Source organism: Eulemur rufifrons, chromosome 17 (assembly GCF_041146395.1).
Source record: "Eulemur rufifrons isolate Redbay chromosome 17, OSU_ERuf_1, whole genome shotgun sequence".
Classification (NCBI taxonomy): Eukaryota; Metazoa; Chordata; class Mammalia; order Primates; family Lemuridae; genus Eulemur; species Eulemur rufifrons.
In genome coordinates, this window is record NC_090999.1 from 47,814,161 (window position 1) to 47,827,874 (window position 13,714).

The window sequence follows — 13,714 nt, forward strand, 5'->3', positions numbered from 1 at the left end:
GGTGTTTGGCTGGTAGGATTCAAACAAAGTAAAAGACAATGAAGTATCATACTCACACACCTAGTAAATTAAAACAAAATTTTTCCCTATGGCCTGAACTTGTTCAACTTTAAAAACAGAACAAACCAGCTTTTGACACTCATACCTAAATGTACCAGGAAGCATCTTCCCTGATGTCAAAAGTGTTGTTGTTGGATTCATGATGTTTGAGCTCAGCCACATGAAACGAATATAGCAAATGACACTGTTTTGGGCCTGGGCCCTTTCTTATTGGAGTTTCTTAAAACCAGGACAAGGAAGTGTGACAATGCCCCGACTCATTCATTTTTCAGGGACAGATGACGGTCTATGCGAAGTTTGACAAAAATGTTTATCTTCCTGAAGATGCTGAGTTTTACTTTATTTACGATGGATCTCATCAGCGACACGTCATGATTGCAGAGCGCATCAAGGATAACGTTCTCCAGTCCAGTGTTCCAGGTGAGGTGCCCTCTTTGTCGTGCAGCTGGGAAATCTGTCTGCAAGCATCTTCCCTCCCGAGTATAGGCCAGGAAGAGAACCAGGAGTAAAAAGAAAACAGTGCTTCAAGGTCAGGGGTGTGTATATGCCTGTGCCCGTGTGTCTCTGAGCGTGTATATGTTAGGAAGAACACTCACCCTGTGTTATCTCTCATGTGAGCTTCTTCCAGCTGTGTCTGCGGCTTCATCAGGAGCTGGGACTTAGACCAGCAGCCTCCCCCGGCTGCCTACACCCAGCTCCTAATGTTGGGTGTGCTTTGGATGCAGTCAAATGGGGGAAACACTGGATATTAAGTATCGCCTCCTGTAATCTCAGGCCCATTGCCAGGGCTGGCTCAGGCAGAACTGACATCCACAAAGTTTGTCTTCATTCTCTCTTCCTCGTTCCCCTGCGGGCAGCCGGGCAGCCCCAGGTCAGCCTTTCCTCTGCTTGCTGCCTTTGGTTGCTGCGGTTCTTTCCTTGGTCCTCTGTCTAGAATCTTCTTTGTGGGATCTCAGGCTCCAGAACTTTCTTTCCTCAGCTCCAAAATATTTATAATTTGAAACCTGCAATTCTCCCTGTTGTCTTCTTTAGATACCATGATCATGGGTGACAAATCAGTGTGTCCTGTTAATGTGTTATTATGTTCTAGTAGCCTTTCTCAGATTATTGGGGTGTAGGTTGTGCATTTATAAGACACATCAAACTTTAATGTAAAAGTGGAATTAAAATGTCATCTGCAGGACAGGGAGGATATTTTTTGTGGTTGATTGGTTGGCTTTTCTTAACTGGGGGTCTGTCAGGCCCTCTTAATTTGTTGATACAAACTGGGAACCTTCAATTTTTCTTATAGGTAAGATTGAGATCATTTTTAAAGGAAATATGTTCCCAGGTGCTTCTGTAGTATATCTGCTACACGTGAAAAGAAGGCAGACAGTAAATGTGAGAACAACACAGACACAGTGAGAATTGTAGAGAAATTTGGATACTTTTCAGCCCTGCCTGGTCTTGATCATTAGATTAACCTATTGTACAATTTCTGAGACCATGGGCAATTTTAGAACTTCTCTCTCTGGCTCAGTAACTCTCATCCTTAGAAGAAAAAAAAAAAAAAAAAAAACCAGTCAAACCTAATTCATGGCTTGTAGTTACTTTGGCTGTTGGTCTCTTTTGCTCTGCCCTTTTGCTCTGGCATTTACATTTACGGTTTTCCTGCCTTTAGTTTTCCCCTCTTTTCTCAGTTTTTCTGCTTTATCAAGTCTCCTATAGTGAAAGGATAAAACTAATACCTAAAGTGCCACTTCTAATTTCAAAACTTTTTTTATGCCTTTTTCTTTACTTGCAGCTAGTGGCAAACCTCCTTCTTTCTCCTTATTGTAAAAGAAATCTTTCTGATTATATTGTGGCCTACTTAAAAGTAAAGTTTCTTACCTTTATTTTAATGGAGTTCCTAGAGGCAGGTGACAGTCTCTATTTCTGAACCTTAAATTTCTCTGGTTACAGCTTTATCAGGGCAACCTTTCAGAAATTTATAAAACAGATTTATGTACTATATATTAGGTACGTTTAGTCTGGTGGAAGGTGAGTGTACTCTGTGCTTGTACTATTGAGCTACTCTTAAAAGAGTCAATGCCAAAATGCAGAGTTCTTTTTTAGTAAACTTGGGATGCTCTTGTTCCTTGAAGCCCTAGAAACACAGCCTTTGGGAAAAGGCTTCGAAGAATAAGGCAGAGGGGGAATGACTTGTACTCATTAGCCATTGGCCTGGGGCAAGAGAGTGCTGCGGACAGGTAGTAGCTGAATAACTCTTCTTTGTCCAGCCATGGTTATCATAATCATAGTGATTTGGTGTCGCTAATTCCTGGAAATTTTGCCAAGGGTGGCACAAAAACGTACCTGGGCAGGAATTCATCAACCTTAGCAAAATGGGAGAGTGGAACAAAGAGGAGGGAGGAGTGTAGGGAGGAATAGATAGCAGGGTTGGGTGACCACTCTGGAGAAGTATTAAGAACACCTAAAGACAGAGAAGCTGGTATGGGAAGGAGGGGGAGCACTGAACAACCACAACCACACATTCATATGTGTGTGTGTGTGTATATATATATATATATATATATATTTTTTTTTTTTTTTTTCTTTTCTGTTGAGTAGTATTCACCCACCCCAGCTCACACTCAAAGGAGCTCTATGGAATTAGGGTAAACTTGTGTAATTTTGTGATGCTATCTTATAGACCTATTGCCTAAATAAACATATAAAAAGTATGACTCAGGAGGAAACGGCAGAGCAGAAAAGAGCAAAGGCCTTTAAGATGCCAAACATGAATTCAGGGGTTGGCGTAGAAGTAAAAGGTGAAGGTATGCCGAATAACAGCGTTTGGGAATGATAGGAGAATGACAGCAAAATGCTCCACACTCATAAAGGTTGATTTTAAAATTTGAAAGAACTCAGGGTCAGCTTTAACTTGCCCACAGGCTTAGCAGTGTGGAAAGATCACGGGCCGGCTTTTCTTCCTGCCTTGTCCTCCGGGGGCGTGTGGTCTGCTTGTGTGGCTGAGCTGGCACGTTGGACCCTGGGGAGAGCACCTCCTGGAGACCCTGGGGTGACCTTTTCACTGTCTTGTTGTCCAGGCCGGGGACTTCAGGAGACGGTGATGGTGTCCGTGTGCCTCTGCTCGGAAGGCTACTCCCCAGTAACCATGGGCTCTGGCTCGGTGACCTATGTGGACAACATGGCGTGCAGGCTGGCCCGTTTGCTGGTGACCCAGGCAGACCGCCTCACGGCCTGCAGCCATCAGACTCTGCTGACCCCGTTTGCCCTGACCGTGGGTGCACTGCCTGCTTTGGATGAGGAGCTCGTGCTGGCTCTGACCCATCTGGAGTTGCCTCTGGGGTGGACTGTCTTGGGCAATTCTTCACTTGAAGGTGGGTCTTCCCCAGAAAATCCAGATTCTCTTCTCTATGTCAAGTTCAGAATGTGACTTACACTTTCTTGTCTCTTTCCCTGGGTAGATTTTCCTGCCCACCTCTCGTCTGAGACTCACTCTGATGTGGCTAGACTCCCTGAGGTCCAGAGCCACTCAACTCCAGGCAGTCTGATGCTACTGTGTCCCAGGAGGTGTAGGGTAGATGGAAGAAGAGCTCCTTATGGCAGGCTCTTGAGCCAGCTGCTTTGGGCTGTGGCTCCACTTCGCTTGGCAAATTTTCTTGCCATGAGAAGGGGGCATTGCTGCTCTGTTTCCAAATAGGTAGGGTCATTGGACAAAGAAGATCATGCTGCCAACTGTGTGAAACAGAGGAAATGTGACCATGTGGGAAATGTAACCAATGCGTTGACATCTCAAAAACATCAGTGTCACTGAGAGCATTTGTATTGCATTTGTACCAACTTTTGGAGTTACTAAAGACTGAATGGACTTTTAATACCAATTATTTGGAATCTGTGTGTGAACAAACCTATAGATGTTGTATATAAGCTCATACTAGGCACAAAGCTAAATTGCTCAATAGATGCTTTTTATGGTGATTACAAAATGATATAATTTTATTGGAAATACAGAGATGTTGCTCTTTTAATGAACACAACATATACTATTGCCATTTTTCTGTATCCTTCCCATGACCTTAGCTTTGTGGTTGAATGATGCTATTTTTAAGAGTCTCTGCTTCCTGATAAACTCTAGTTACAAGTTACAGGTTGGCCTAATTTTGATCATGGTTAAGATTAAGTGCTCTACTCTAGGTGAAGGGGTATGATTTTTGTAAACAGAATTATAGGGCCATGCGTCACAATCAGAGAGGATCTCCATTTCTTTCCTTTAATCAAGGTTATACTATTAATAAAACTTTCCCGGGCACTTATAGATGTTTCTGATTTTTTAAGACTTTGGATGAGAGAAGTCCCAAGTCCAGTCCAGCATTGAGCCATGCCAGAATCCTGCACACAGCACTCTGCTGATCGCCTATAAAGGAGTAGTCTTCCTGAGGGTGTGGGTTGTGTTTGTTCTGTTCACTATTATCTCTAAAGACCCAGCAAAGGCTTATGAGCTACATGGGGGAATTGTAATAAGGATACTTGAAAGACCTTGGGACATGCCCTTCATTCATTCAACAAGTACTTCTTAGTATCTGCTATGTGCTTAGTATCTGCTACACCTTTGCTCATATGTGAGGGAATTGCAATAGTGATACTTGAAGAGCTCAGAATACACCCTTCCTATCTCATATATACATGCCTATGATATATGTTATATATGTATTGTATATATATCATGTAATATATATCTCCCTATATATGATATATATTGTATATGTCTATATATATCCAATATATATCTATATATCATTTATAATATATATCTATATATACTATATATATTGTATATATAGTATATATATCATATATACAATATTTTCTGGTTAAGGAACTTCATTTCTTAAGCCTCTTGGATTTTTAAAAAGATTTCTAACTATAATATTGGATGGTGTTTATTTTTTGAAAGGTGGATACAATTTGACAAAGACGCAAAGCTTTCATGATTTCTCTTTGGTCAATGCACAGAGGCCCATGAGTACAGAGCATAGAGCCTCCTGGAGGAGCAGGTGCAGACCAGTCTCGGGGCTCCTTCCTTAGCCTAGCAACCCCCTTGGCACAGCAGATTGGTGCCTGCAGTGGTTCAATTTGTGCTTCTGTAAAATTGTAAATTGTTGAAGGTCATGGAACTTCATCACTGCACAGGAATAGCTTACACTAATGGCTTCCAAGATGGAATTCATGTTACCCACATGCTAGATTTATTTTTCATGCCAAAATTTAGACATAAATGAATATTTCCTAATATTTAATCTGTGAATTGACAATAATGCATGCGTATAATTTTCCATGTTGGGCATGCATGCACAAGGTGATTTTTGCTGATAGAGATACATAATCAAAGAAATTTAGAACTGGGCATGGTAGCTCATGCCTATAATCCTAGCACTTTGGGAGAATGAGGTGGGAGGATTGCTTAAGGCTAGGAGTTTGAGACCAGCCTGAGCACGAGCAAGATCCCTGTCTCTACTAAAAATAGAAAAATTAGCCAGGTGTGGTGGTATGTACCTGTAATCTCAGCTACTTGAGAGGCTGAGGCAGGAGAATTGCTTGAGCCCAGGAATTTGAGGTTGCTGTGAGCTGTGATGACATAACTGCACTCTAGCCCAGGTGACAGAGAGAGATCCTGTCTCAAACAACAACAAAATTTAGAGAATGCCAGGATAAACTCCAGGTTGTGAAGGGTCTTCTTATGGACATTTTCATTGCTATTTTGAGAAGCATTCTTGCTCACCAAACCTCTAGCTGTCATGACCTTTGATTTATTTGTATCCCAATAACAGGCAGATTTATATCGCCAAGAGGTCCTTTCTGACCCCTCTGCCAATATTTATATATGATATATATATATTTTTTTTCATGATTTCTTTAATGGCTTTGTCTTGGAATAGTCTGCTGAAACTTTATTGTGAAACCTTACTGCATTTCCTTGCATTTTATAATAAATTGCCTACTTTTTTGTTCCTTGCCTGTCAGTGAGAGTTACTGGGGAGAACTGGGATCCTGGGGAAGGATCAGAGTGTAGGTGGAGCATGTGTCTTGCAAAGAAAAGCATAGCCTTCTCTGGGCCTGTGTCTTACCCATCACTAGTCACAGTGCATGCTCGTTATGTGTTCGAGGGAAGAAAATATCCCAGGTTTTATTTAATTTTAGGCCATAAATAAAATTGGATTTCTATTTCATAAAATTAAGCCCATTCCTTCTGTGAAATTGCTTTCATGAGAGAAGCTTTTGCAGGGTCTCAGAACCCCAAATTTGGGGTAAAACATTAAATAGTAATATCATTATCCAATAGAATTTCACAATTTATCTTTTTTTTTGTATGTTTGAGTCATTTGCTTGTTTGTTTTTTTGGACAGAAATCTCATAAGAGATTGGCATAATTTTGACAATTAGGTAAAGTTGGATAAAATATTCTAATGTTTTATGTGTTCATGCTCAGATGACTTTTGAGTTGAAAGCCTCCCCTTCCTGCTCAATCACACTACTTTCCTTCACTGTGTTCCCTGTATCCTGACAGGGCAAGCAAGCACTAAGCTTGCCACCACCAGCAAGGGGGCTGCCATTTGGGTAAAGAGGCCTGATGGCTCCTGTGAACATAGTAGCCTCTCTCCCAACCTATGGGGTAGGTAGAGCTTGTCAAGGTTAAGCTTTCTGATTGAAGAGAAAAAAAACGCCCTCTTTCTTAAAAAGAAGCTATCTAAAGAGTATTTCTCACATACGTTTATACTTGTAAACCAATATATAGCAATTTGGCAGATTCAAGATTTTTTTTGGCCAGAGTAAATCACTATTATTTTGAAAAATGAATTTTAACATTTCTGCAGTTCTCTAGGTAAAAGTAGTTCATACGATCAAAGGTCTCCTTACAGGCAGAAATTCTGTTTGTAATGGAAGAGATAGGATTCTCTGTTACACCAATTATAAAAACATAACAATCTGGGTTTGTAAAGGTGATACCATGAATTGAATCTACAGGGCAAAAATATTTAATGAAACAAAGTTTTATCTGTTAGATTGCTTTATCAAATTTAAAGAATTAAACTTTTCTCTTGCCTTTATAATTGATTCTGTGAGTGAAAGAAATTTTTAGGATAAGCCAGTTGAGCTTTCGCAATTTTTCTTCAAGGCTATCTTGGGCTTAAAGTTAAACACAGCTGATGTAGTTTGAGGAGCCAGCTTCTCATTCTGTGAATATACGGTTGTTTCCACGAAAGAGGAACAATTGGTGGAAATGGTAGGACCCACTGAGGGTAGCGTAAAGATTTTAATATTTTAATTATTTATTCTTAAAATCAAATTAAGAGTTTATTCCTTAGCTTGCAGATAATACCAGTAGAGTTATAACAACCACAACAGGATTTAAATTTGAATTCAGAAATTAGAGGAATGATTCATTAGTTGTAGAATATGTGTAAGGGCAAGTCTAGGTATCTGCTTGTACAAGTCACAGCATAATAAATAGTGAGTTAAAGGGAAAATATTAATAGAAAATCTTGGCATGGACAACACATGTAATGTATAGATGATATAATGTGGTGCTATTACTAAGGAGGGTGGTTAGGATGATGCTTTGCTCTATTAATAGGGTCTTCATAAATTAGTACATTTTGAAGGAGAGTGATTGTTTTTCTATGCTTTATAAATAACAGAGGGGAAAGAAAAAGAAATTCAGAGGCCCAAAATGACTTCAGTTTATAAGTTTACAAGAGTAAGGGTTACTCAGCAGCTGTTAAAATGTGTCTTGATCGTTTAGTGTTCAGTTTCAATATTGCTTTTTATCTGCAGGAAAAGCCGCTAAGTGAGAATTAACAGTTCCTGATGAAAGAGTCAGTGGGAACTACCAATTTTATGTGACATTTACATCTTGCTCTAAGCCACATACCCAGCACCATCACCTTCTTTCTAGGCAACAAGAGAAGGGAATGTGTGGCCCAGCAATGTTTGACAGAGGAAAATATCTGTTTCTCTTTCTTTGAATAGAGAAAAGAGATCTGTAGCCAATAAGAAGCAAGATTTGTTTAACACTGGAAATGGAGCTTGGCTTGTGTTTTTATCCTTGAATACTGTCTGCTGGCTGTAGCTATGCAAAGAAAATAGGGTCAGGCTAAGAAGCATGGCATCGCTGGTTGGCCTGACCGCACTGTGTTCCAGTTCTTACTCACTAGGAAAGGGCACGTTGAATTATAAGACTTGCTTGCTGGCCCACAGACTGTGTGAAATGTCAGCTTTGTTATTCTGCCCCAAAGCCACATACTGGATAGCAAGTTTGAAATAACGTTAGCTGAAGCACTAGTGGGTAGGAAACCCATAGAGGATGGATTTGTTACAAAATACAAGTCTCTATGTTTTTTAGTTTTTTAAAAAGTAGTTTTGAAATTAGTCCATTATGGGTACAACTGATTCTGGAGTTTTGTGTGTCTCTCTTGGAAAACTTGACCTTTTTCTAGGAGTGGTGGTGTACACATTCAAAATTGCTTTCTAGCCTTCTATCACTTCTGATAATAGCTAATGGGACAAACACCGCCACACCTTTCCTGACATTTTAAGCTGGTATTATATTCCTTCTGTTGCTAAGGTAACCCACTGGATGACTACTAATGGCAGAGAGAATGTTCTTTAGAATAGGTCTTATGGCAAATTGTTATGGCAAATTGTTATGGCAAATAGATAGGATTGTTTCACAATACTTAGCTATACATATGCGTATAATTTGTATAGCTTTAATTCCTTAATTTAAAAATGTTTTGTCTTCCATCTCTTTTTTAGCTTTTCATTTTTAAGGACTACATTTTCTGGCAGGAAAGAATTTCATATAGAATTGAATTCCTTAGAAAAAGTTACCCCCGCCCCAAATCATTTGGATTTTTCAGTTTAAGTCAGTAAACTCTTATTAAGCACATTCTTTGTTTGTTTTTTTGAGACAGAGTCTCACTCAGTTGTCCTGGGTAGAGTGCAGTGGCGTCATCATAGCTTACTGCAGCCTCAAACTCCTGGGCTCAAGGAATTCTCCTGCCTCAGTCTCCCGAATTGCTGGGACTACAGGCACATGCCACTGCGCCTGGCTAATTTTTCTATTTTCAGTAGAGATGGGGTTTCGCTGTTGTGCAGGCTGGTCTCAAACTCCTGAGCTCAAGGGATCCTCCCACCTGGGCCTCCCAAAGTGCTAGGATTGCAGGCCTGAGCCACTGTTCCTGGTTGCACATTCTTTGTTTAAGGTACTATGTTTTAAATAAGAAACAGCAGCTTAAACTCTTCCTTAAAAAATTAGCTTCCTACTTTTGTTTGGCAACAATGGCCCTTAGACTGGAATAGAGAATTGCTCATTTACTCTCACATCTGGGAAATAGAACATAGGGTTGTATTCAGGTCACTTTCTATCCTTCAATTATAATTTTCAAGGAAAAAATAATGTAAATGGAAGCTTTTATTTTCAAACACCCTCCCTACTGCGCTTCCCCAAGGATTCAGGCAGCAGAAGGTTTTGAAGTCTTCTCTCTGGCCTCCCTCCTCTGGGGCTTCTCTCCGCTTCAGACCCTGCAGGGTGAACATAGCAGTCTTTGCTTGTACACAAGGGATTAGAATTTAATTTGAAAATGATAGTAATCAAGGAAACTCTTAATAATCTTTGAAAGAAAAAGTTAAATCTTGATGTTTTTGTAGATTTCTTCATAGGATTTGAATGCCAGCGGCTGTTTCTGTACTATTTTATTTATAAGCCAAATGAAACATTGGTTTGAAAACGACTCTTGTTTGGAGGTGAAAAGGCCCAGATTGAAGAAGACGGGTGGGAGAGGCCTGGGGAGGAGAGTGGAGCAGGAGGCCAGAGGCATGGTACATTTTGCAGAGGAATGACCAGCTATGTATTTCCCAGAGGGACAATGGAGAGGGTGTATGTGAGTTCCAGCTTGCCTGCAGTGTGAGGGGAGAGCAGTGGAGTGCCCTGTGCACAGCAGGCAGTCAGCAAATATCTATTGAGTGAAAGAATGGTGGCCTCGAAGAAATATTAACAAATGAAAGAGAAACCTATTGCACAGACTGGAAAGGAGGTGTGACATAATGGCTACTTACAACACCTGATGACCTCCTGCTGCCCGCAGCATGGCCTTACAGCACATTTGTCTTAATGGCACATCTAGTATGCTACACTGATGCAGTGACAGTGTCTGTAAGCAGGTGGCTCCTTCCCTTCAATTATGCTTTTAAATTACAACCAGAGGAAAACTGTTTTCAAACACACCACATATCTATTTAGTGACTATTTATTGTATTTTTTGTATTAAAAAGATCAAACAAATGTATACAACTGCTAGGTCCCCCCAGTACTGGCTTTCATAGTTCTTGAGGTCCCTGCCCTGTTGTTTTCATTATTGCCCTCTGACAATCCTGGCTAGTAGGCTGGGCAGATGTCACCTCTCTTTTATAGATCAAGCACCTTGAAACTTGAGAATTAAATGGTCTCTCCAAAGTTACAGGTTGGGTTTATGTCAAATTCAGATCTCTTAACATTTTGGTCTGTCTCTTTTTTGCACTACACAATGTTATGTGTGGTTTCTTAATATCTTATACTGATGGCCACATAGCATAATTTAGTCTGGAAATGTCCCTAGAACATGAAAGTCAAAAATTGGGTTTCCATCTGGGAGTTCTGATAAAGATATTTTTAGAGTTACAACTGATTTAGCACCAGTTCCACAAGCTAAGATAAAGTATAACTGGCCTTTAATGAGATGCAAAATCCATAAAGTACATTCCAGTGTTATACATCACAGTGCAAGTTTTCTGGAATGAATGTGTGATGGGTGTTTTCCCAGGTTATTTTCATCTGGGAGTGGTTGTAATCTGAGCGTCTCAAATGTGTCAGATGCAGAAAACAAGTTTCAGGGAGCTAAAAACTGTCATTATGCTTGTTTCAGTCCTCGTCTACCTTTTGGCTTTGTGATCCAGCCACGCTTGCCATGTTGGTCTTGTGCTCTGTGGAATGTCCTGTTTCCATATCTTTCTTATGAGTGTATTTGTATCTGCAATTCCTACTCTGGACTCAACAACCTCCCATCTCCTGTGTAGAAGGCTGATTTGTTTATCTACATACCAGAGCCCTGAGTAGACTATATAAATGGAAGATGCTGTAAGGCACAACTCCTTCTCCCATTCTCTCATTGAGAATCCCGAAAACATCTCAGGGATTGTTTGTGAACCCATGTCAAATTCTCTTCTACTTTCCATGTAAACTTTTTAGCAATTTTTTTCTTTCATTGTCTTTACTTTTGTTTATCATTTTTGGCATTTAATAAATATCTGTACATTTTCAAATTGTACATGATATATAGGTTGAATTAATTTAACCTGCATGCAGATTAGTGTTCTTATAGGCCAGATAGTTTCCTTATTTCTATTTACACTCTTTGTGTCTAAGCCTAGAGCTGTGTAGTTCATCAGACAGTGATTTCATGACCTAGATGTTTACAGATGGTCCTTGACCTATGATGGTTCGATTTATAGCTTTTTGACTTTAAGATGGCGTGAAAGCCGATGGTTTGAATGCAGTACCTTCAGTAGAAACTACATCAGATTTTGAATTTTGACCTTTTCCTGGGCTAGCTATATGCCATAGGATACTCTCTTGCAAGGCTGAGCAGTGACAGCAAGCCACAGTTCCCAGTCAGCCACACTGCCACAGGGTAGACAACCAATATTCTACAGTGCATTGCATTGCCAGCGTTTTTGGATATTGTGTTTTGTGTTTGCACATCCCATCATGTCTGTAAAACGCCCAATTTTGACTTATAATATTTTCTTTTTACGACGGGTTTATCAGGATGTAACCCTATCATAAGTTGAGGAGCATCTGTATTTTATTTTGAACAAAAGCAAGGTAGTGGTACACTTCTCAAGTGAAGGGCCCATGCCCGTCTTTGTTTCTGCAGGACCTGACATGTAGTAGTGATCTCATTCAATGTTTGTCTACTGAATGACTTAGATGCACAAATGGAGACCTCCATGAATATATATGTGGCTTTGGAATCAGAATAGAACTTATTTTAATGAACTGGACTTATGTGAATTGAAAAAATATTTTGGTCTTCCAAAAATTTATTGTGCTGTGTACATTTCAATGTCTCCACTTGGGAGTGATGAAGCACGATTAAACCCTACAAAATAGAAGTACTTCTGAATTAGCTTCTATTGAAAAATATTATTTGCTTCTAGATTATTGTACCCATCACATTTTAGCTTTACTATTTTGCTAAATGTTTAAGCCTATTTCCTGGCTTAGCAGTAAGTAATGTGGATTAAAAATAACTTGTAAAAGTCACAGAAAACTGTATGTTGTTGTTCTTTGGTGAAATTTTTTAGCTAATAGATCTTGAGAGCTGATTGGGAAGACAGTGTTCTAAAAAGGAGACATAGATATGTATTTTGCTAACCACTTACTTATTTAAATTTGCAGATCCCAACCCTGGCTTTGCATTAGAATCACTTGAGAATTTTTAAATTTTATTTATTTATTTTTTACTCACCACTATCCTAATGAGGAAGACTCTTTAGAAAAGATTGATGCCTGGGCCTGACCCCAGAAATTTTGATTTAATTTTTCTGGGGAGGACTTTGAACACCAGTCTATTTTTAAAAACATTTCCCCCTATGTGCGTTTATATGTGTGTGTGAGAGAAAGAGGGAGAGGGTGACAGAGACTCACACCTGTGGACCACAGGAGTGCCAATACCCCTAATCCTTTCTCAGTCACAGTCTTCTCTATCCCCTAAGAGGTATTATGCTGACTCTTATAGTTACCATTTCCTTGATTTTCTTTATAGTTTTACTATCTTTGTATAAATCCCTAAATAATGTTTAATTTCTATTCTTTTTGAACTTCATATTAATTGAAACATATCCTGTGTATTCTTTTGTGACTTGATCTTTTTCCTCTTGACATGATATTTGTTACTTTCTTCTGTATTAGTTTGTAATTCATTTTTATTTTTGTTAGAATACTATTGTATAATCACATTGCAATTTAGTCTGTTGTAAATTTTAACTGTTTACATTTTTGTGCATGTTTCTTTGCTAGGGTTTATATATAGGAATGGAATTACTATGGGATGGATTTGTTATAAGACATTACTTTCTTCAAATTTATCAGATAATGCCACTGTATGTTCTAAAGTGGTTGTGCTAATTTACATTTCCTCTAGTAGTGATTGTGAGTTCTTGAGGGGTTGGTTAATTAATTTTATTGCTCTCTTTTTCAGAGCAGTTTTAGGTTCATGGCAAAATTGAGTGGAAGGTGTAGAGGTTTCCCAAATACTCCCTCTCTCCACACATGCATAGCCTCCCCCATGATCAACATCCCCCACAGAGTGGTACATTTTTTAGAATCAATGAACTTACATCCATAAGTTAATTTCTTTTACGGTCTTCCAAGCTGAATTTTCTGCTAATTGAAAGGTGTGGTCAGGCCTCGTATAGGTATGACAGTGGCTCTGTATTCAGACTGACTAGCAAACAAAACCACTTTCCTTTAGTAACACCCACACTGTCTGGCCATCCCTGCTCTTCTTGTGCTTCAGATGCTCTGGAAGTTCTCTTGGTATGTGCTGTTTTACACAGATCCCTGCTCACC

The 13,714-nt window shown here is 39.5% G+C and overlaps 1 protein-coding gene across 1 annotated transcript in view; it reads left to right on the forward strand.

Moving 5' to 3' along the window:
- Positions 1 to 13,714, forward strand: part of ARHGEF28 (Rho guanine nucleotide exchange factor 28) — a 267,842-nt gene that overhangs the window by 101,238 nt on the left and 152,890 nt on the right. The window contains exons 3-4 of the mRNA XM_069492767.1: positions 333 to 480; positions 3,129 to 3,422. Of these exons, the coding sequence (XP_069348868.1) occupies positions 333 to 480; positions 3,129 to 3,422 (442 nt within the window). The remainder of the gene's footprint in view (positions 1 to 332; positions 481 to 3,128; positions 3,423 to 13,714) is intronic.